The sequence below is a fragment of the Ahaetulla prasina genome, chromosome 1 (genome assembly GCF_028640845.1).
Source record: "Ahaetulla prasina isolate Xishuangbanna chromosome 1, ASM2864084v1, whole genome shotgun sequence".
In the NCBI taxonomy this organism is placed as follows: domain Eukaryota; kingdom Metazoa; phylum Chordata; class Lepidosauria; order Squamata; family Colubridae; genus Ahaetulla; species Ahaetulla prasina.
The window spans coordinates 194242195-194267676 of NC_080539.1; the positions used below are offsets into that span (position 1 = coordinate 194242195).

Below are 25482 nucleotides of genomic sequence, written 5' to 3' on the forward strand. Positions count from 1 at the left end.
TTACTGTGTATCTGAGGTCATTTCTAAGATGAATATTATATTATAGGTGGAATACATGTATGATGACCTTTTCACATATTAAGATGTAAAGAAGCTGCTAAATCAGGCAGTAGTGGGTTTCAAATCCCGTCACTACCAGTTCGCTCATGGGCGTGTGTGCACTCACACGCGTGCGTGACACTTCTGTGCATATGCAGAAGCTTCTGCACATGCGCAGAGGCATCTGGGCGGATGGACAGAGCCTCCTCCTGCTGCTGCTACCAGTCGTCCGATCCAGGGTCAACCGGTAGCAATCCACCACTGAAATCAGGCGTTCAATAGATAATTTTGTAAAGACCTAATTCATAAATAGGCACCACAGCTGAGGTCTGCATATTATTCCAGATCAATCTTTCTCCCACAACCTAAAGAGGTTAATGGAGGAGCTTTAATACTGGAAGACTGGAAAATACAGCCAAAATAACTTTTTTGTTAAAATTATTTTAATAATTTGCCAACCTTTAAAAGAGCTTCAAATTGGGTGTCTTCATGGACTGGTAGCTGAGTTGGGATATCACATTCATTCTGCCCATGAACTACTAGGGTCTTGGTACCTTTAAAAGCATTGATATAATAAAATGTTTGTTTACAAAAAATATACTTTTGGAATCCTGGATAAATAAAAATAAATTACTTTATGTCTTAGTCTTCTTCTGAGTTGCTTGGAACATTTTAGATGGTTCGTAATCCGTTATCATTTTTGCTTCTGTACAGTATAGTTCAGCTGAAAAAGAGTGACTGTATTGTACAGGGATATTCAGAGAAGCCTCATGCCTCACTGAGAATTTCTCTCTCTCTCTTACCATGTCCAGTATTATAATATTATGCAATGCTGGCTTTCATACATGTGCAGACCTCTTTCTTCAAGCATGTGGATATAGCTAGGAAGAGAAGGTAACCCACTTCAGGCTGTAATTGCTAAATGTAAAACACTCTTTATTGTTATTAATATAGAAGGGATTTAAAAAAAAATAACCATGGGTATGTAATGCAGAATATAATTTCAAGAACATGGGTTGTTCGTTTGGCTTGCTCCTTCAAATCAAAGGGAAGACTTTCTATCAGTTTTCTTTTGTTCACGCTATGCAAGATATGTATTGCAACTCATGGAGCTTTTTATGTGAAACTCTCCTTGGAGACAATCCAGCATTTATAGACTGGCTAATTACAAAATTATATCCATTAACACAAACCATTTTCCTAAACTGTTTGTGTCACATTAAGCCTCAAAGATTATCACACAGGATGGTGAACTAAATGTCAATTCCTTATATAAGCATAGATCACAGCATAGTACAACTGATACAGTCCATTTGCCCAATAGACTTGGGGAAGGAGTAAAGGACAGCCAAAGAAGTTGACCGTCATTTTCTCACCAAATATTTCATGAATATTTTGGTTACTAGGTGGGTTTCTTAAAGGTAATGCTAATGTAAAGACAAAAAGGCAAAAATAAAACAAAAATTTTCCACACATTTAAAGATCTCTTTCAGACTTTCCCTTTCATACAGTAATGTCAATGATAGGCAGAAATCCATATACTGAGTCTAAGATTTACATCCCCTCTCCCCTTTTACTCAGGCTATGTTGATGAATTTAGAAAATGATTGAACATAAACAACTTCTTCTTCTTCTTCTTCTTCTTCTTCTTCTTCTTATTATTATTATTATTATTATTATTATTATTATTATTATTATTATTATTATTATTATTATTATTATTATTATTAAATAAAGATCAAATACCAGCCAAAAGCCCCTAGGGAAATAAAAATAATGCCCTCCATACCTGGCATTGAGGCAGTAACCAGAAGCTTCACCTCACATTGTTCCTTCTTCATAGTTTGTTTGAGATCCTTGAAGAACAGTCCTTCTACATAGCCCACCACTTCCCAAAGGAAGGTCAGAGTGGCTGAAATTGCATCCATGCCCCATTCACATGGTGTGCGCACAAAATACATGATCAGTCCCACCTATGAATCATAAAGTACACAATCTATAGCAGAAGCTAAGTAGATGGCCAGTGATAAATACGAACATGTGTAAGATTGAGCCAGTCTTTCTCTGTCAGTAATTGTAGCTTGTTCATTGAAAATCTGGGTGGCTATTCCTACCAAAGGAAAATATGGAATAACTTACAAACTTAATTAAAATACCATGATGGAATAAAAAAAAATTAGAAGATGTCTATAATATCAGTCTCACTTTTATCTTCTCCATAAAGTTCAAATAAAGAAAACCCACTGCAAAAAATGCTAGAAAATGTTATGGCAAGGTTAACATTAAGGCTTGTGCAAATCCTTTGAAAGAGATGCTCTGCTGTACATGAGAACAAAGCACCTGTCTTCAAATCACTGACACAACCACATCTTTTTCTTGCTTAATGAAGCTACTTCAAAGCCTACTCTAAGTAGTCTCTGCATGTACGTTTATGAAAAGCCATTTCATTTGGCTCCCAGCAGAATGAGAAAATTAATATTTTTATCAATCAAAAAGAACTCCATGAAGAGTAGGAACCTCCCCCAGTTTCACAGTGTCAATTGCTAATTTTTCAGAGAGTGAAGAAAGCAAGATAGGCAAGCTGATCATACGACAATTGTGAAACTATTGCATTCTACTAAAAAAGGAGTATATAACTATATCACATCAAAAATTACAGCTATTTTTTATTTATTTATTTTATTTATTAAATTTATATGTTGCCCATCTCATTGTTTCAAAGAAGAGATGGACAGATGCTGCTGAAGGTTAGATTAATTGGTTTTCCTGTGCATTGCAGAGAGCTGGATCCCTATGTTACTTTCCAACTTCCTAATTCTATGATTCTATGAGATAAATAGAGGCAGTAAACAAGAAAAAGACAGTATGCTTTATATAGATTTTAAAGCTGTCTGTACATCTAATTTGTGCTCCAAATTTTTGAAGAAGTTAGGATAAAAAAATTATATGCTTCTGAGCATTTCAAATTCAATTTTAACTTTAAGAATGAAATAAGAATGATGCACGCAAAAATGTATCTTTTGGAAAGGTACATAGAGGGTCTTACTAACTCTGAAATACGCATCATAGATGTGATTACCACAAGGAGTAACTTCTTCAGCAAAAAGAAATGGCTGAATTAAAAAAAAAAACCTTCCTTTTTACAGCCCTGTAATCCCTAGAGTCAGGGCAACTGGATGGAGCAGAACATTAATGGTTCAAAATATAACTGCCTGAAGTTCAATGTATACACTAGAGAAATTCAGTTACATTTTTGATCTTCAGAAAATCAAAGCCAAAAAGCTAGAAAACATACTGACTATAAGAAAAACTGTGCAGGAGGTGTATTTCTTTCTTGAATGTGACACTAATTATGATTAATTCAAAATTCACAATTGTCTGTGCTTTGGATAAGGGCATCATTAATGCCTATAGTTTGGGTTTTGCCCAGGATTCAGAAAAACATACCAAGTAGTTGAAGAGGATATGGGATGTCTGAGCAGGAAAGTCTCCAATGTTCAATAAAAGTTTCCTCAGCATATACATCAATTCATCCTGTAGTTAGAGCAGAATTTTTCAATTTGTTCTAGCATAGCAGTCAATTTCACTATTTGCACAGGGATCAATTATTATACTTTAAGGTAACACAGAATTAAAATCTTTACAAGTTGCAGTATTACGAATGTTTTCCCATAAACAATACGGGAGAGCTTTTTCTTACAGGAGAGGTGTAAAACTTAATCAGAACATCTGAACAGAACCCTAGTCTGATAAAAGTCTAGTCTTATCTTCAAATGTTTGAACTCCTTATGTTCTTTCATTGTATTAGATGTTAACTAGTTTATCATCTAACTTGAATGAACCTTGAGCATTGGCAGGAAACTGGAGATGTTGCTTTCATTTTAAATTGAATGCACTAAATTCTAATACAAGTCTCCCAGTTGTATCTGGTTAATATTAAATATTATTTATTAAAATAAGTCATAAATTTAAATTGGATTATTTCAATAAAACATAATAAAGATTCACTGCTATTTATTTGGATTCAGTCAAGTTAATATGAAGTGAATTTCAGACAAATATATTTTCCTCATCTTTTCCTTGCAACTATATTGATGAAGAAGAAAGAAGGGAGACAGTATAAATCTGAGACCTATTTATGCCTTAATAAATTGTATTTTATTATTAGTTCCAAATAAGACAGGAACACATTGGGGTTTTGTTTTATTTTTTAGCCAAGGGCCAGATTTCATCTTTGTTCCACCTGTTAGAAGCCATGCTTCAACATGCTTCAACATGAATAGGAAAATTTATTATCATTATTATTTAATTTCTATTTTCAATTTTGATAATAAACATTTTTAACAGTACTGTGTCATGTGTCTCTTATAGGTATTTACATTTATTCCTATACATTTTTGTTTCTCTGTTTTAACCAGTTATACCACTGTCCCATACCTCATAAAATTCTGTTTCTTCCTTGCCTTTCATTTCTAACATGAGCTTATCCATCTCAGCACATTCTAGTATTTTCTATATAATCATCTCATTGGCTGGTGTATTTTCTAGTTTCCAACATTGAGCATAGACAATTCTCGCTGCTGTTACTATGTGTAGAATAATGTTTTGGAGTTGCTTCTGGATCTTTTGGTTCATCATTCCTAATAAGAATAGTTCAGCTTTAAATACAATTTTTTCTCCTGTTATCTCCTGCAGCTATCTCCTTATCTGTTCCCAATAATTTTTTTGCTTTGGGGCATTGCCACCACATGTGATAAAATGTTCCATCCTTGTGCTTGCACTTCCAGCACTCTGGTTTCATATTTGTATACATTTTAGCCAATCTCGCCGGTGTTAAATGCCACCTGTAAAACGTTTTGTACAGATTTTCTTTGTGTGCATTTGACAGTGTTAATTTATAATTTTTGCTCCATAATTTTTCCCATTCCTCTAATTTTATATTACAGCCTATATTTTGTACCCACACTATCATCAGACCTTTCACTATTTCTTCTTCCATTTCTACCTCTAACAAGTAGTTATATGCTTTTGTTATAAATTTTTCTTCTTTGCCTGTCAAAATTTGGTCCAATTGTTGTGGTGCCCCTTGAATTCCATATTCTTTCATATCTTTTCTGTATCTGTGTCTGCAGGTATGGCCACCAGTCTATAATTATACCCTGTTCTTTTAATTCTTCATTTGGTTTAAGGTTCCCCTGGCTATCTAATAATTCTTTATAGCTTATCATCTTTTTTTATCCAATGTATTCAGGTAGATCGTTGCCTCCATGGTCGAAACCCATCTTGGCAGTTTCATATAATGTTTCCTTTTCACTTTTCCCCATGTCCCTATCAACGCATCTCTTATTTGATGCCGGTAGAAATATGAATGTGCCTTGTTGCGTTTTTCCATAGGAAAGCATGCCATCCCACCTGTAGATCATATCCTTCAATCGTTAAAACCCTTTTATTGTCTAAATTTATCCAATCTCTAAACCACAATAGCCCTGTTGCTTGATAGTAAAGTTCCCATTTTGGAAATCCAAAGCCACCTCTGCTTCTACTGTCTTGTAGCATTTTCATATTTACCCCTGCTTTCTTACCCAGCCATATAATTTTTTTAGTTATTCTGTTTAGTTCTTCAAAAAAATCTCCTTTCTAGTTTTATAGGGACTGTCTGAAATAAATATAATAGTTTCAGCAATATGTTCATTTTGATCGCCGCTATCCTTCCTAATAATGATAGCTGCAATTTTCCCCAAATCTCCAAATCTTTTTTAATTTGTGGTATCAGTTTTTTGTAACTGTCGTCTTTTATTGGCGAACACCTTACTGTAAGTCAGATTCCTAAATATTTAATCTTTTTTTTCAATTTGCAATCCCAGTTCTTTTTCTAATTCTGTCTTTTTTTTTACTAACAATTTAGTCTTTGCTCTATTAATTTTCAGTCCTGCCACTGTCCCATATTTTTCTATTTCATTCATTAGGTTGTTTCTTGTCTCTAGCGGTTTTTCTATGAAGAACGCTAGCTCATCGGCGAATGCCTGTGTCTTATATTCTTTTTTTTAAATTTTTAATCCTTTTATCTCTCCATTGTGCCTAATCTGGGTTAGCAGCATTTCCAATGTCAAGATGAAAAGCAGAGGTGACATTGGACATCCCTGTCTTACTCCTTTATTTCTTTTGAATTTCTCGGTGTTGTCTCCATTAATTATCACTCTAGCTTTTTGCATTGTGTATATTGCCTTTATCATTTTCTGAAACTTCCCTCCAAATCTCATATCTTTAATCTGTTGGAACAAATATTTTATCTGTTGGATTAAATTTAATTTGATTTAAATACAATTTATTTAATACGGGATTACTTTTTGCTTTTTTAATAATTTCCTCATTGTTACATTAAACATTACAACTGGGTGACAACTTTGGAGTGGTCTCTAGGACTTTCTAAAGATACACACACACACACAAACACTGGTGATCTTTGCATTGTGTCCCCACCACCACTTAACAACTATAATAGTTGCTATAACAACTATATATTGCCACTGTGTTACAAGAGATATGTTGTCAATGTCATGTCTTGGAGTCTAGAGGCTGTGAAGGTCTGGATGGAAAAGAACAGACTGAAGCTGCTTTCTTCCACCCAAATGAAATGAAGTTGCTGTATGCACCAGGATTCTCTCTGTGTGGGCATTCACTAAGAAGCAGGTGAAGGAGCTGATTAATAATTCAGGAATCCTTCTGGACTTCTGTTTGAACAAAAGGTAGAAATATTGCCTAGCTTTGGCTGGTGCACCAATTTCCATCCTATCTGGTATAGAATGACTTATCTTCATTACCAGCCAGATGGACTACTGCAATATGCAGTACTTTACATGAACTACCCTCAATTTCTGAATTACTTAGAAATTGCCAACTGACCAAAATCCAGTGGCAAATGTACTCACTGGCTCTTGGTGCTGCAAGCATACAGTATAATACAGATTCTGCAAACTCTGCATTGGTTGCCATTGGTTGCTCTGGGTACAATTTAAAATGCTGGTGTTGACTATTTAGTCCTTCATGCCATGGCACCTGGGTATCATCAAGAGTGCCTGCTCCTGCTATTAAAAATCTAAACCATTAGTTTCTTTAGGAAGAAACTATTTTTGGTCACACTTCTGAGAGGTGAAGGAGAGTGAATTAGAAGAAACTGCTTTAAAATAGCCTCCCTGTGGATATTTGGCTGAGCCATTGTTGTTGACCTTTAGGGAGATGTTGAAAAAAAGTAAGTATTTTTTGTAATCTAAAAACTATGCCATCTTTCACTTATTTTCATTTTTTCTTTTGTTGCTGTTGCTGTTGCTTTTATTTTTTTGTTTTATGCTATCTTTGAGAGATTTCAATGGATGTTTTGATTGTTATATTATATACTATAGAAACAACTGATAGCCATTGGAATATATTGGATTGTGATTGGAATATCTGTCAAACAAACAAGTAAACAATATCCTGGGACTGCAAGTTACTCTCCCCTGGAAGAGAGTTTTGACTAAGTGATTGAATACATGTGTTTATGGAAAGCATAATCTCTACCTGCCGATTACTGATCGTGAGTTTCTCCAGGAAATGTCGAAGAACTGTGGAGGGATCTTCAATGAGACAGTTCCACAAGACTTGTTGAGCCACTGCACTCACTATATAAGACAAAAGGAGAAAATGTATCCAAACCTGACTGGATAAACCAGTGCCTTCAAATATAACTATTAGTGAAACTTTCAATTTTCACAGCACAGAAATGTGTTCTTGCCAAACCTTATACCATATATAGTGTTGGTCTAAATTTGACACAACATTGTTTGGTAATGCGAGCTGTATCCAATTTGGTCCTAAACACCTATTAAACTTAGTAGTAGTATTTGATATGGAAAGAAACGGTTTGCATGTGACAGTGGATATTTAACCAAATACAAACATGCTATTTTATGGCATAGAAACAGGTACGATCTTAGTATATTGCTCTTCCCATTCAATAGGAATGGGAAGAGAGAACTCAGTTATGATGGAAAGCATAACAGTCTATAAATTCACATTTGCTTATTGTGGGAGATATTTTTTTTTCTGCTTTTTGTCTAAAAGAGGAAAAGGGCACAAATGTCTTCAAGGAATATATCACTGGAACACAAAACAAGAGAGCCCTTCTGTCCATTAAAATAAAGTATCCATGGATTCCCCTTCACCAAAAGATGCTAATGAGAAACTGATTTCAGATCTTTTGCTACTGCCAGCTCTTCCATTGCAGCCTGGCCCTTGATTTTATCCAAATGATTGTGAAAAGTCTGGAATCCTTGATCAAAAGCCAATGTGAAATTCCACATTCATGGAAAAACTTCTTCAGAATAAAAAGAGATAAACCAGTATCTGCAATTTTTTATAGAATTCAATCTACCATCATCTCTAACACTTACTCCAATCAGGCTATTCCATACTACAATGTCAAACTCTACCAGAATCCATAAGGAGGATCACAGTAACTCTACACAAAGAAGACAGACCCATTCCTCCTCAGATCAATCTGACTATCTAAGAAGGCATGCTAATACTCTGACATACAAGAAAAAGTAGAAGCTGTTAACCTGATATATTTTTACATGAAATCTTGGGAGGGATTGCGTAGGATCTTCAGTGTTGTGGAGCTGCTCTTAAGTATAGCTATATTTATCTGCTTAATATGCTACAGATGCTTTTCAATATGCAACCAAAAAGGGTAATAAAGCAAAACTTATCACTACATTTTCATCAATATCATAACTTGGGAGCAGGAAAATATGTAGTTTTACAGTTAAAGGTAAAGCTTATGTAGAATATTGAAGAAGGTGGAAAAACACACTAAAGATTATCAAATGATTTCAAATTTTACTAGACAATCAGGCAATGTAAATGCAAATAAAAATTTTAATAGAACTTTTGACTGAAGAGGGATGATAAAAAAATCCACATAGAATTTTTGTTAACAATTTTATCAATCATATGTATTCTCTCACATACACTATATTATACTGACTGTGTATGCTTCTGTGCACAGACATTGTCTCTGTACATAAGGACGGTGCAGAATGTGGAGAATAATTTGGGAAAGCTATTTCATTCAGTGCAGTCATGTGAATGTTGCATCTCCCCTCTGCAGCTGCTGTGCGATCCCAAGAAAAGACATGGTTGTTTCAAAGAATTGCTGAAAAGTGCTCTGAAACACCATTTTCGAATGGAATCTGAAACTTAAGTAGGGTATGTGTCTATGTGTATAAGACAAAGATTTATCTTTGCTTACAATGCTTACTGTTAATAGAATAGAATAGAATAGAATAGAATAGAATAGAATAGAATAGAATAGAATAGAATAGAATAGAATAGAATAGAATAGAATAGAATTTTTATTGGCCAAGTGTGATTGGATACACAAGGAATTTGTCTTGGTGCATATGCTCTCAGTGTACATAAAAGAAAAGATACGTTCATCAAGGTACAACATTTATAACACAATTGATGGTCAATATATCATGTGTATAATGTACTAAAAGAAGTACAGATATTTTTAATTGCTTTCCAAAACTTTAAACTAAAAGAGTACCTGCTACTCCATCTTCCCGAACTTCTCCATCTTCCATCAAGTGAACAATGGGAAGTACAGCTGCACAAATGCATGCAGGGAACACTGCCTGTGGGGGTTGTGGCACATGATGATTTGGTGTGTGCTCTGTTGTATGCTCTTCATCTAAAAACAAGATGTGGAAGTAAAGTCAAAATTAATTCTTACATTTCATCTATATTTCATCTATATTTTCATCTATCCTATTTATGTATATAACTACTGCTTGGTTGTAAGAAACCCCATTCTGAATAAGAGACAGATTACCACAAGTCCACTCATCAAATGAATACCAATTTTGTGTCTACTGACAAAATTATTTAAACACTAATAAAGGGATAGAAGTTTCAAAACACAAGTCACTCTTTGTAATGCTTGATTCACATATCATCCTAAAGATGTGTTTGCTACTGGAATCAGAAATTCTCCTATGTGATTAGCTGTGTAAATAAGATGCATATATGGATTTTGTCAAGTTTATCTGTGTGAAAGAAACCAACTAAAAAAACACAGCATTAAATATGGGAACAGATCTGGTACAAACAACATAGCCATTTTTTTAATGTAAAGATCATCTGCCACATTAAATGGCACAAAAATAATAGGTTCTAAAATAATATCACAAATGAAGGCAAATATACCTTTTTTTAATGTGGATATTATTATCCAATCTGGGTTAGTCACCGGGACCAGAGTTTTAGTCTTCCAAGCTTTTGGACTTGCGGTGGTGCCCATCCTCAGGGACCTTCTCTCTAACGGAATGCTACACAGAACAGAATGTCTAACACATTCCATTAGAGAGAAGGTCCCTGAGGATGGGCTTCCGCACGAGTTTGAAAGCTCAGAAGAGTAAACCTCTTGGATGGACCCAGACTGGAGCTTAAGATAACGTTCACATTAAAAATTGTTGATTTAACTTGAAATGATTCCCTGGATAATAAAGTTCTCATCATGATGAGAATTAGGACACCTCGCATTGAAGATTACATAAATATATTTTAAATACTATAGGAAGACAGGTGTGTTAATCTATAGTGGCAAAAAAACCAGGAGTCCAGTAGCATCTTTTCCAACACATTTTAACACAGAAATAAAATTAAGGCAGAATCAGTAAGAATCATAAGAAAATTAACCCCCAATCTAAAGTTCCCTTACCTTCAGCACTGACTGCTGAACGCACTGACCAAACTGACCCACGTCGAAAAGAATAGTTTCTATGTGATGTACTGGAAGTGCATGATGGACTCACAGACAGACGGCGTGATGCCAGGTTGGTGACTTCTTCTACTGATAAAATCAATAGAAGATGTTTACATTTTTATTCATGTAGTCTGCTGATTCACTGCAACAATGAAAACCATTTTATTACATGATAATGAATAATATACTTAATTTTATTGTATTATATCTATAAAAATATATGAAAAGATTTTGTATCAGTTCTTCCCAGATCTATTTTCAGGAGATCTGCCAATAGCAGAATCATGGTCATTGACAAAATAATGTCCTTCCCTAAAAAACAAAAATCTGCAAAGACGCTAACAAATTCACAGAGGCCCTTGAAGGTCTTCTTAGACTTACATGTAACAATACAATATCATATGTCCTATGGCACTTCAGTAGCAGAAACTAATTAAGGAAGTCCAAAGAAATCATACCACCAATGATTTAGGATAGGGATGGGCATTTCCTGACTGGCAGTCTGCAGGTGATTTATTTTGGTGCCTTAACCTCATTGCCCCCAAATCACACTGTTAAATTCCACTGTTAAATAAATTTTATTTATTCTTTTTTTCAACATAGAAAATAGGTATATTAAGCTACTTCCTCAAACAACCACAACCACAACCACAACCACAACAAAACCTAGGGAGAAAGATTGCAGCTCTGCATGTTCTGTTAACCAGTAATGGCCCATTGCAGGTCTTGGAAGTAGAAATAACTGATAATATAAATATAGAAAAAAAATCTATCTTTCTATCTTATCTTATGTAGTGTATGTGGTCATGTGATGACTTTATCCTTTGCTATATGAGGTCTCTCCAGGTCAAAGAACACATTCCAGAGTACAAAGTGAGTGCACCTTCTTCCTCCTGCTCTGAGCTTGGGGAACAGCTGGGTTCATAGCAAGCTTCCTGGGTGATAGGTATGGCAGTGATGAGACTAGCTTCTCGGCCCAGACGTTTCTTCTCCTCTTCCTGTTGCAGGTTCTTCAGAATGTGTTCTGCTCGTTGATGAGAACGTGATACTGCCCGGGCTGAAAATGACTTCTGCAATCAAACCATTAAAAAAGAAATTGAAAAAAAGTTGCTTTGTTTTTTCATAAAGATACTTGCATGCTTGAATGCTACTTTGCCAAACACAACTCAGGTTTATTTTTGTAAATAATTTGTCAACTATCAGAATTTATCGTCCATCACACCAAAGGAAACAATGAAAACATACAAAGGGTGTGTGTATGTGTGTGTGATACATTTGGTAACCTTGAGATTTGCAGGTTATCTGATCTCATCTGGGAAAAAATAAGTGAAGAGCTGCCAGAAATCATGAGAACTGGCACCAAATGTTGAACTGGGGATGAGAGGAGAGGGATATTAACAATTATTAGGGAAATTAAATGGAATATGTGCTATGGGAGTGAAGCAGATAAAAAATTTAGCTAGACCCCTTATATTATTAAAATAAGCATCTTCCTGGTTCACTTTGACAAGATATTTTTAACTGTCTGAAGAATGGGACTGATAGCCATCCACAGAAATTAAAAGAAAAAAAAATCTTCTGTAACTAAAGTTGGCCAAAAATGTATCCAACACTTTTCTATTTTTTCAATTTCAGGATGGAGAGAAATCAGGGAGGAAAGGAATGATTACTTGAAACATATTGAGTAATAATTTAGACAATGTCACAAAATAAGTGCAAATATTTTCTCAGATGAAGTATTTAGAAGTGCAATGCACTGAAATATGTAAACAATATGCAAGCAATTGCTATCTTCTTTATAACATCCTGTGAAATCCCCCTTCATAAACTATTAGACTTTCAGTCTTCCTGAGCAGATAATAATGTTTAGTGTATTTAGTGTAAAATTTGGATTAGCCAGTTTTGGTTGATTTTGCAGCATTTTCTCTGTATGAGGAAAAAAATAAATTCTTGTAATGATGTTCTAGATTGTTATGTCTAGACTCAATTAGACAAAAAATCTGTGTAATCAAGAACAGCTGTAGAAGGATGATAACCACACAGTTCCAGAAGCATTTATTAGAACTTATTAAATTGCATATTAAGAAATAAAAGACTAAGCATGTATCAGCCAATCCTACTTCTATAGCGATCCCTTGAGAATAGATGCCTCGATGATTTATTAGGCTGCCTTATTTTTTTCTCTTCTGTGACTTCACCTCTACCACAGTGAGATTTTCATTTCTAAAAGGAATGTCCTACTTACAGACTGATCTTCATTGATGGGGTCCTGCACACTCCCACTGCATTGGGGAACCCATGGAGGGTCAAACATGGGGACAGATGGCATTCCAAGCACTGGAGAGGGCAGGGTGAAGTTAATACTTGGTGGAGGAATCTGTAAAAATAAGTCCAGAAGATTCAATATGATAATAATCACTCTTGTACATCTCTCATGAAAATGCATTTTTCCAGGAACAAAGAAATGTCAAAATATGTCTATTTAATTCTATCCTGAGATAAAAAAGAATTAGAAAAATTTTCCTCACATAATACAATGGAAATGTAAGTAATTCCTTCTTTAGATGTTTTGGTAGTTGAGTTAGTGTTATGTATTCATGTTTGTACCTTTAAATATTTGAGCGGGAAATCAGCACGTTGCTGATTGGACGAAGCCTCCAGTAGAACTGTATAAAAGGAGAGGTTTTTCCCCCAGCCTGTTGCTGGGTTCACCCTATATTAAAGAGCTGTTGTCACTACCCTGGTCTCCAGCCTCGTTACTTCCAGAACCTAACATTGGCGACGAAGGTGGGATATCGAGGCTAAGGAGAACCAGAACCGAGCTGAAGCACAATAGACCCGAACCCAGCAAACCCAGGGCAGAAAAGCGGAGATGGCCAGTTACACTCCGCCCGCACCGTTTGACCCGGCTAAGGAGAAATGGGGAACGTATATGACCCGTTTCGAAAGCTTTCTAGAAGCCAACGAACTGCAAGGAGTTCCAGATAACCGAAAAAGGCTTATTTTAAGCCACTGTGGTCCGGAGGTCATTGATATCGCGGAAGCCCTGGCAGAGCCAACGCCGTTGCAGTCGGTGTCGTGGCCAACTCTACAGACTTTACTAAAAACCATTTCGCACCAACGCCGTCCAAATCGTGCGGCGGTTTGAATTCGGAGAGCGAAGGCAGATGGAGGGCGAATCCATCGGTGACTACATGGCCGCCCTAAGAAAAGCGCCCAAGGACTGCGGATACCGCGACCTAGACGAGGTGCTCCTCGAGCAACTCATCCGAGGGGTCAAAGATATCCGTTTGCGGCGGCTGCTAGCAAAGAGCAACCTAACGCTGGCCAACGCCTGGACGAAGCCAGAGCACATGAAATGTCCACCCAAGCGGCGGAGACACTGCAGAAGCCTGTCCCACCAAAGGCGGCGCGAAGGCAACCCAGTGCACCAGGAGGAGGTTCAGACCGAATCCGACGGTGAAGATGAGGAAGGGTCTGCCGAACCGAGAAACGCGACAAAGGGGACAGAGATGAATGCGGAAGCTGCGGTGGTCAACACCAGCGCCAACGCTGCAAGTTTAAGGACGCGACCTGCGGTGTGGGAAGAAAGGGCACCTAGCTCAAGTTTGTCGAGCGCCCAACCTTCCGCCGAAAATTCAAATCGGCCAATCAGAGCGGAATCGGCAAGGCGACCCGCGATTGGCTCAAACAAAAAGGCGCGGATTCAACCAAACAACTGTGGTCATAGGCGCGCCCGACCAAAGTGGAGAAGAAGATCTTCACCAAGCCAAAAATAGAGGGAGTACGGTGCGGCTTGAAGTAGACACGGGATCAGCGATCACCATCATGTCCTGGGACACTTTGGCGAAGTCGCTGCCGTCTGTCGCGCGCCACCTGCAAGCACAACGGCTACGAGTCCACGACTACCAGGGAATCGCATCCCTGTTCGAGCGACCACCTCCGTTCGAGTCCAGTACGGTCCACACAAGAAGACCCTGCCCATCACGATCGTCGAAGGAACTCTGCCCAGTCTGCTGGGACTAGACTGGTTTCGTGCCCTGGGCATGGGAGTGACTGGCATCTACAGAAGTGACTGTAACCTGAAAGACATTCTCTTTAACGAGTTCGAAGATGTCTTCAAGGACTGCCTGGGCAAGTACAAGGGACCCCTATTTCCTTCAACTTAGACCCCCAGGTAGCCCCCATTAGGCTTAAGGCGAGGAGAGTCCCTTTTGCCCTAAAACCAAAAATCGATAAGGAGCTGGACAAGCTCATAAATCAGGGGATTTTGGTGCCAGTCGATCACGCAAAGTGGGAGACGCCAATCATCACCCCAATAAAGCCGGACGGGTCAATTAGAATTTGCGCTGACTACAAGGCGACGCTTAACAAAGCCTTACAGAAAAGCGCTTACCGGTTCCGTGGTGCAACACTTATTGCACTCTTTGGGGCAAGGGCAAGTCTTTGCAAAGTTAGACTTGGCCCAAGCCTACCAACAACTGCCGTGAGCGCCCGCACAGCCGAAGCCCAAACGATTGTAACGCACAGGGGGGCCTTCAAGTGCACCCGATTGCAATTTGGGGTTAGTGTGGCACCAGGGCTGTTCCAAAACCTAATGGAACGACTACTGCAGGGGCTCCCAGGGGTAGTTCCCTACTTCGATGATGTCCTAATTTCAGGGGAAAACATGGAGGAATTGGGGGAGCGGTTAAGAAAGGTTTTGGGCATTTTCCGGACAGCCGGATTAAAAGTCAAGGCAAACAAATGCCAGATAGGGTCGAATCCGTCGATTTCTTGGGCTACCGGATAGACAAGAAAGGAATTCACCCTACTGAGAGCAAGGTTAAGGCAATTAGAAGGCTCCAGCGCCCAAAAACAAAGCAGAGCTGCAGGCATTCCTGGATTGGTGAATTTTACGCGGTCTTTTTAAAGAACAAAGCAACCGTTCTTGAACCGCTGCATAGGCTCTTAGGAAAAATACTGTTTGGTCTTGGGAAAGTCAGAAAATAGGGCTTTTGAAGCAGTAAAGAACCTGCTCTCAAGTGATAGCCTGCTCATCCAATATCACAACTCATTACCCCTAGTGCTGGTTTATGATGCCTCCCTTATGGGGTGGGGCTGTACTCAGCCATAGACTTCAAACGGCACAGAAGCCCCTATAGCGTTTTACTCTAGAGCGATGTCCTCCCAGAAAGAAACTACAGCCAATTAGATAAAGAAGCACTAGCCATTGTATCAGGGGTTAAAAAATTCCACGAATATGTCTTTGGGCGGAATTTTGAAATCGTGACTGACCACAGACCGCTACTAGGGATACTGGCTGGCGACCGCCCAACGCCTGTGGCACTTTCGCCACGACTGACCCGATGGACTATATTCTTGGCAGCTTATTCGTACAAGCTGCAGCATCGTCCAGGAAAAGAAGTGGGGCATGCAGACGCGTTAAGCCGATGCCCACTACCAGGGGCGACCGAAGACCCCACTCCGGGGGCGCCCATCCTACTTATTGACTCTTTGGACTCTGGCCCAGGCACAACTAAGGAAGTGGCGCGGGCATCATACCGGGACATTGTGTTAAGGACTGTACTCGGCTGGATACAGAGAGGGTGGCCCGCTGCGCGGGCGAGCAGTTCAAAGAATTTGTTAAAAAGCGAGATGAGCTCTCGGCTCAAGGGGTGCCTGTTATGGGGTGATCGTGTAATAATTCCTGATAAATTAAGGGAAAGGTATTGGACCTCCTCCACGAGGTCACCCAGGGATCGTAAGGATGAAGGGTTAGCTAGAAGCTATGTGTGGTGGCCACTCATGGACGCAGAGATTGCTGAGAGGGTAGGGAAATGCCAGGCTTGCCAAGAGTCCAGACCTCTACCCCCAACGGCCCCAGTCAGGGAATGGGAAAAACCCCAAGGGCCCTGGTCAAGAATCCACATTGATTTTGCTGGCCCTTTCCACGGCCAAACGTTCCTAGTGGTTGTTGATGCATTCTCTAAATGGTTGGAGATCATACTCATGAAATCCACTACGGCCGAGCAGTAATCGCAGCCCCGCGCCACCTATTCGCAACTCACGGGTTGCCGGACACTCTGGTGTCCGACAATGGGCCCCACCACGGCAGCCCAGTTTGAAGAATCCCTGGCAGAGGAGGGCATCCGACATGCCCTCTCTGCGCCTTTCCACCCTGCGTCGAATGGCCTTGCAGAGCGTTCCGTCCGGAGCGCTAAGGAGGCATTGTCCAGGCTCAAGCCAGGTGACTGGCAAACAAAGATAGACTTTTCCTAGCCGTCAGCACAGAACCCCAAGCACGGCCACCGGAAAAAGCCCAGCCGAATTACTAATGGGACGGAAACTCCGTGCCCACTTGACCGCTTGAATCCCATTACACACCAGAGGGTTACAAGGGGGAACTAGAAAAGACAAGGGAAATGAGCATAGGCGACCGGGTGTGGGCCCGAAACTATGGGGACGGCCCTAGTTGGTTCGCAGGACAAATAATAAAGATAACCGGCCCAAAATCGTACGTGGTAGAGCTACCAGACAACCGAGTGTGGAGGCGCCACATAGATCAGTTAAGGAAACGAATAACTGATCAAACCGAACCAAATGAAACAGATCATGACCAATACCAATTTGAATTCACAGCTGACAATGACCCGGGGGAGGCGCAAGACTTAGCTGAGGTCCCAGAGTTCCAGCGACGCCATCAGGTTCCCGAGGGAAACAGCAGGGAAAGTTTCAAAAGTAATCCAAGGCCGGATGGCCAAGAAAAAGAGTCGGCCAATAATCCGGAGCCCGTTGGCTCAGAGAAAGAGCTGGGAGGAGAAAACAGCCCCTCCGACCAGCTCAAAACACCACCCAGAACTGAACCGCGCAGGTCAGAAAGAACTAGGAGACGCCCAGGTTATTTGCGTGACTACGTCGAAAAATAACATGTAAATAGAGGCAAAGTGTTTTCTGGGAGGGGAGGAGTGTTATGTATTCATGTTTGTACCTTTAAATATTTGAGCGGGAAATCAGCACGTTGCTGATTGGACGAAGCCTCCAGTAGAACTGTATAAAAGGAGAGGTTTTTCCCCCAGCCTGTTGCTGGGTTCACCCTATATTAAAGAGCTGTTGTCACTACCCTGGTCTCCAGCCTCGTTACTTCCAGAACCTAACAGTTAGGATTCCTTTATTTTTTTAAACTTAATTGTAATACTTAAATAAAATGCAAAGCAAACTATTTCTTATCTAGGCAAATAAGCATTGTCCAAGCACTGTCAAAACTACTGGAAATAATAGAAAAATTAGCTTTGATCAAGGAGGGAAGACAATGTTTACAGGTTTTGGTATAAATCCAGAAAGTTGTGTACTGGTTTTCTTTTTTTCTCATTATAGAGCATCCAGAAAAAGTACCAGTATTAGGAAATGGAGCTTTGCAGGCCAAAGAATTTGGTCATTTTTCTTTCATTATATCATCTTACCTTATGCCTTGACAAACATACTGCTGACACATTATTTCCTTTCAGCTATAAATTATAAGGTTAAAATAGCCATTTATAAGGGAGAACAATAGATCTACAAATGTGTAGGAATGTAGACCTGGCCTTGGGAAGGGAGAGGGAATGAGTGAGGTGTTTAACAGGGGAAATTTAGAGCCCAGAAAAAGAGGAAAGGGTGAGAAAGAAACCCAAACTACTCCTACCTTGAGTAGGAGTAGGAGTAGAGTAGAAAATATTGTAGAGAGAAACTCTGACAGAATTTCAAGATTTGCTATTTCATCCCACAAAAATAAAAAGCATTCTTGGAATCCATATTGTACCTGCTTGTTTTTTGACTTTACCTACTTCAAAGGGTTATGATAAGACCCTCTAAATGGCTTCACTTATACTGCAACAACTATAAGGAATAAGGCTATTTTTGGATTACAATGTGCAATTCATAGCATTCTTCAAAAATGATACACCAGAATTTCACTGTCAGTGTTTCTAAAAACTAGAACTTGCCTATCAGCTTCAACTAGTTTAAATCTTCTCAGAAATTAAATATGGCATAGTTAATAGAGAATTTGTACGATTCACTATGACAAAAACTATTTAAACAGTTTTTGACTAATTGACTGTTTCCTAATAATTAAGGCATAGGATTTTAATAGGATTTTAAATTAGTTTTAATGTTTTAACATTTTAAAATTTGGGTTTTATTCTAAATGTTTTAATTCGGCCATTTGTAAAATAAATTTTTTAAATTATGGTTTTATGTGTATCCTGTTGTTGTTTTTATCATGGCTGTAAACCGCCCTGAGTCCTTCGGGAGAAGGGCGGTATAAAAATTTAATTAATAAATAAATAAATAAATAAATAAATAAATAAATAAATAAATAAATAAATAAGGCTTCTGATTAAATCTCTTAACCCCCAAGGTTTATACTCTGCAGTGGTTTTTAATAGTGCTTTCTACAGCTTACAAAACACTGCTTTATAACATAACATAACATAACATAACATAACATAACATAACATAACATAACATAACATAACATAACATAACATAACATAACATAACATAACATAACATAACATCAGAGTTGGAAGGGACCTTGGAGGCCTTCTAGTCCAACCCCCTGCCTAGGCAGGAAACCCTACACCATCTCAGTCAGATGGTTATCCAACATTTTCTTAAAAATTTCCAGTGTTGGAGCATTCACAACTTCTGAAGGCAAGTCGTTCCACTTATTAATTGTTCTAACTGTCAGGAGATTTCTCCTTAGTTCTAAGTTGCTTCTTTCTTTGACCAGTTTCCACCCATTGCTTCTTGTTCCAACCTCAGGTGCTTTGGTGAACAGCCTGACTCCCTCTTCTTTGTGGCAGCCCCTAAGATATTGGAACACAGCTATCATGTCTCCCCTAGTCCTTCTTTTTGTTAAACTAGACATACCCAGTTCCTGCAACCGTTCTTCATATGTTTTATCCTCCAGTCCCCTAATCATCTTTCCCACCAATTGAGCACGATCACAACTGATTATTTATAATTTTAGCATTACTATCCAGGGAAAGTTTACTTCCCCATGCATTTCTACAAAAGAAAAAGAAGAATGAAATCAGTCATCAGAAGAAATCAAGAAGGAGAACTGAGAATCTAGAACAACCTTATGACAAGTACGATCTACTCAACTAGATCAAATTCTATTCAGAGTTGATGGCAAAATTGGTGGCATAGTGATTAGAATATAGTATTTTGATGCTTGTTGCTTGCTGTGGCTAAAAGAGTGGGGGAACCTCCAGAACAAGAGGCTACTTGATTTAGAAGGCCATAAATTAAGATTTGGATAGCACAGTTATTTATAGAATGACAAAGTTAAAAAGTAAATGTTGATTTTAACAACCATTTTGTTAGATGTGCATTCTAAGAATTTGGAATAAATATAAAACAAGTTTTTCGACAAAAATGGTGGTGAAGCCGGACTGGTAGACTTATGGTAAAACAATATCTTTTAATTATGGTGATCCCACCCTCAAATCTAAGGAAGATTTAGAATCAGAAGGTCATGTCTGCCATTGGTTTACATACTTACAATTGAAAGAAAGATTTAAATTAGATAAAAAGAGTTATGGGTTTGATTTTGTTAAAAATGAATTGGAAATCTTCCTGTGTGTTTGTGATGAACATATTATTGCTAAGGTTTATAAAAAGTTATTGAAATTGAATTTGGAAAGTGAACATGTAAAGTATTGTATGATTCAGTGGGCAAGGAATTTTGGATATAATGTTATGCTTGAACAATGGGAGAATATCTCAACGAAAGGTTTAAAATTTACATTAAATTATAATTTAAAACAAAATTTTATAGGATGATGTATCGCTGGTATTTAACACCAGATAAGTTATCTAGAATGTATAAAGGTATTTCAAATGAATGTTGAAAATGTAAATGTAAAGAAGGGACTTTTTACCATTTATGGTGGACATGTAATAAAGCAAAGAAATATTGAAGTAAGATTAATACTCTAATACAGAAGATTCTCACAGTGAATATAAAGATAAAACCAGAAACCTTTCTTTTGGGCTTAATGGAAAAAGACTTGGAAATTGTTTTTAGAACTTTGATATTATATATGTTGATGGCAAAATTGGTGGCATAGTGATTAGAATATAGTATTTTGATGCTTGTTGCTTGCTGTGGCTAAAAGAGTGGGGGAACCTCCAGAACAAGAGGCTACTTGATTTAGAAGGCCATAAATTAAGATTTGGATAGCACAGTTATTTATAGAATGACAAAGTTAAAAAGTAAATGTTGATTTTAACAACCATTTTGTTAGATGTGCATTCTAAGAATTTGGAATAAATATAAAACAAGTTTTTCGACAAAAATGGTGGTGAAGCCGGACTGGTAGACTTATGGTAAAACAATATCTTTTAATTTTGGTGATCCCACCCTCAAATCTAAGGAAGATTTAGAATCAGAAGGTCATGTCTGCCATTGGTTTACATACTTACAATTGAAAGAAAGATTTAAATTAGATAAAAAGAGTTATGGGTTTGATTTTGTTAAAAATGAATTGGAAATCTTCCTGTGTGTTTGTGATGAACATATTATTGCTAAGGTTTATAAAAAGTTATTGAAATTGAATTTGGAAAGTGAACATGTAAAGTATTGTATGATTCAGTGGGCAAGGAATTTTGGATATAATGTTATGCTTGAACAATGGGAGAATATCTCAACGAAAGGTTTAAAATTTACATTAAATTATAATTTAAAACAAAATTTTATAGGATGATGTATCGCTGGTATTTAACACCAGATAAGTTATCTAGAATGTATAAAGGTATTTCAAATGAATGTTGAAAATGTAAATGTAAAGAAGGGACTTTTTACCATTTATGGTGGACATGTAATAAAGCAAAGAAATATTGAAGTAAGATTAATACTCTAATACAGAAGATTCTCACAGTGAATATAAAGATAAAACCAGAAACCTTTCTTTTGGGCTTAATGGAAAAAGACTTGGAAATTGTTTTTAGAACTTTGATATTATATATGTTGATGGCAGCAAGACTACTTTATGCACAAAAATGGAAGGACATTTTGATTCCCACAATGAAAGAATGGATGCAAAAGTTGATGGAGTTAGCAGAGATGGCTAAATTGACTGTTTTGATCAAAGAAAAGAACATAAGTACTTTTGTTTCTACTTGGAAACTGTTTCTTGACTTTGTGTTTGAGGTGGAAAAAAATGAAACTTTGGTTAGATAGATTTGCTGTTATAGAAATGGTTAGTTATATTATTATGGAAAAGTAAAAAGTTGAGGTTTGATGTTACTGCACTAGGGGGAATTGGAAGTCAATGCATTTTTTTTCTTTTTTCCCTTCTTTTCTATACTTCTCTCTTCCCCTTTCCCTCCCTTTTGTTTCCTACTATTTGCTTTTGTAATTTTTGTATTTTATACTGTAAGCTAATAAAAAACTAAAAAAGAAGACGAATGCAGTATCAAGGTTGACTCAGACTCCATCCTTCGAGGTCAGTAAAGACCCAGATTGTTGAGGTCAATGTGCTGACATTTATAAAGTGCTCAGAGAGTGCTGCAAAGCACTACGGAGCAGAATATAAGTCTAAGGGCTATTCCTATTGCTTTCATGACTCATAGCAGAGACCATGATGAAACACCTAGAATCTACGAGACTCCCATGCATAGAATTCAAAATATAAATTCAAGACATATATGACACCTTTGTCATAATAAAAGAGGAACAATGAGAGAAGACACATGAAACTATCAACATCATCATCAAAGGAATAAAATTCACAAGGGAAGAAGAGAACAATGGCATGCTACCCTTCTTGAATATCCTCATCAGCAGAGGCAATGATGGCAAATTAGAAACACAAGTCTATAATAAATCTGCCCACACCAACCAAGTACTCCACTACCAAAGTAACTACCCAACTTCCCATAATAGAAGCTCCATAATAACACTATTTAGACAACCACAAACACATTGAAGCAACCCTGAACACCAGGAAAAGAAAACAGATCATCTATATAACATCTTCAAAAAAAATCAATACCCATGCAACTTTATCAAAAAGTGCCTGACCACTCAACCCACTACAACCAACACAAGCTATGAAAAGAACAACATTGAAATACAACAAAAACATCTCAGAAACCACCAACAGACTATTACAACCACATGGCATCATCATAGCACACAAACCAACTAAAGCCCTCCAAAACATTCTAAGTAAACCCAAAGACCCAGTAGCCCCAGAAGGAAAAACAGGACTCATCTACAATATACAACATAAGGACTACAACAGTCACTATGTAGGTCAAGCAGACAGAAGACGAGCAGAGTGCATCCATGAACACTAACTCGCAGTCTGAAGACATGATGAAATCTTTAATTTCAAAACACATGAACAGTTTCAACTGGAAAGTGTCCTAGACTAAGCCAAATTCAAAAATGCTATAAATTCCGGATTGACTGGTTGGTGTCACAGTGGGATGGTTATGGGAAAGCAGAGTTCCGTGAAGCACCATAAAACCCAGCCAATACCTGCTTGCCAAGAGACCCTACGCGGCCAAAGCCACCCTGGAGGGGTGGTGAAGAAAGGAGGGATGCTTTGTAGATTGCGAGGAAACAGCAATTTCCTTGTTTGATCCAAAGAAAACCCTCCTGATTGGCAGCAGAGACAATGGCCATTTTGGCAAGACTGAAGCTGTGACAACCAGAACAAAAAGAATATGTGCTGGAGCGATTTGTGGGCAGTGGATTGAAACTGGGTGAGATAACTTTCAACTTCTATATTAGACACTTAAATCCAAATAAAAGAATTCTTTAAAGAAGAGTCTCCAAAACATTAAGAAAGCAGCGATTTATTATACAGATAAAGATTATAGACCTAAAAGTGAAAGGAAAGATTGTGAAACTTTAAAATAGAGAAAGATTGGACTGGAACTGTTAGTAACGTGATTTAATTTGTGGATAATGCTTGATTATTGAAAGAATTTGTATGAAGAAAGAGGAACTTTCTTTTTATTTTTTTCTACCCCTCCCCCCAGTTTTGCTGTGTTTAATGCTGGATTTTAGAGCAGGGGTGGTCTAAAAGAAGATATTCTATTAGTACATGGTGAGAATAATCTTGGAAAGTAAGAATTATTTGATATTATTTGATAATACAAGAATAACAAAGAGGAGAAGAAAGAAAATAGTGAAAAGCAAACAACACCTGGGAGGCCTTTTTATTTTGGTTTCATATTTACTGGAGCTTTGGCTGCTTGGAAGTATTAGTGAGCCATTTGAAGATTTTTAAGGCAAGGTGGATTACAATTAACAGGAAACATCCTTGAAATTGAATATCTGACTTTGTGGTCTAAAGACATTTGGAGAAATTAGGTGGGTCAATTTGGATTATTAAGATCATCTGCCAGAACATTCCACGAGGCAAAAGAAGAACAAAGAAGAAAAATTAAACAAGACTTAAAAATATGGAAAACCTAGAGGGTGCAAACTGGTAAATTTTAATGACTATAAATTTAGGGGATTTTGAGAAAGAGTTCCAGGACTGTGTAAATTTTACTAATACTGGTGTTAGTAAAAAGAAGTAGAAAGTAGAAATTGGGAAAATAGTATTATGTATACTGAAATATAATAGAACATATTATAATTACTCCCGGTATGTATACACAAATGTTAGAAGTTGAAATGTTAGGATTATGTATATTTAAATGCTAATAGCATTATCAGAATTGAATGCAAAGTATATTAACCCAGACAATACATTATTCACCAAGTACTTTTGGATGTTAAAGAAAAAAACACATAAATAAAATTATTTTTTAAAAAATGCCAGAGGATTCCTGGAAGCCTGGCATTCAGACAGATCAGTCATCAAGAGGTACATAGAGATAAATAACGTCTACATACCATTCAAAACAGACAATAAAAAAGCTAAAAATGAAACAAAATGACCAAAACTCCTCCTCACCAGCAAACAACCGCCAAATACACAGACATTAACATTAAGATTAATATTAGACCAGTGATCAAGAAGTAAACAATACCCCAATCAAGGAACTACAAACTCTGACAAATAAGTTAACAGTAAACAACAGCCTAATCAAAGAACCACCAGGAACACTCCCACCAACTTTGACAGGGCAAGCCTCTAGTATATACTGTAAGTAGAGAACAAACTTCATTCCCTTCTAGCATTGATGATGTTACCTAGTTTATTACAAAGCTCAGATAGTATCAAGAACTCACAGTTCAACCCTGAACTTCAAATATTCTCATCTATTGGTAACAAGTTGACTGCAGATGTTGAATCACATAGTTTAGGATAAAATCATAAAGATTTTGTAAACTGTTTTTCGTAAGGATTTCAATCTAGGGAGATAGAGCATCAGACCATTTATTTATATTTGGCCAGAAAAGAATTGAGAGCTTTGTTATGTGAATCCTTGAAACAGGCTAATATCATTTCTATAGCTCAAGGGATCTGGTTTGCAATCAAACTATTCCCACATTCTGTGGAAGTTGATTCAAGACACAGAACTCAAATTTTCATCTCTTGTCCTTTTGATTCTGTTCATAATTGTTGAGAGGGTTTTTGTTATTATTGTTGTTGGTTTAATCATTTTACTTGATAAAAAGTTCTTGAAAACTTGAGAGC

The 25482-nt window shown here is 37.5% G+C and overlaps 1 protein-coding gene across 1 annotated transcript in view; it reads right to left on the bottom strand.

Annotated features, from left to right (window-relative positions):
• Window positions 1–25482, bottom strand: part of UNC80 (unc-80 homolog, NALCN channel complex subunit) — a 303637-nt gene that overhangs the window by 188581 nt on the left and 89574 nt on the right. The window contains exons 30-37 of the mRNA XM_058184775.1: window positions 13092–13223; window positions 11730–11916; window positions 10802–10933; window positions 9629–9772; window positions 7597–7697; window positions 3487–3573; window positions 1829–2012; window positions 499–593 (exon numbers count right to left, since the gene is read on the bottom strand). Coding sequence (XP_058040758.1) covers window positions 499–593; window positions 1829–2012; window positions 3487–3573; window positions 7597–7697; window positions 9629–9772; window positions 10802–10933; window positions 11730–11916; window positions 13092–13223 — 1062 coding nt within the window. The remainder of the gene's footprint in view (window positions 1–498; window positions 594–1828; window positions 2013–3486; window positions 3574–7596; window positions 7698–9628; window positions 9773–10801; window positions 10934–11729; window positions 11917–13091; window positions 13224–25482) is intronic.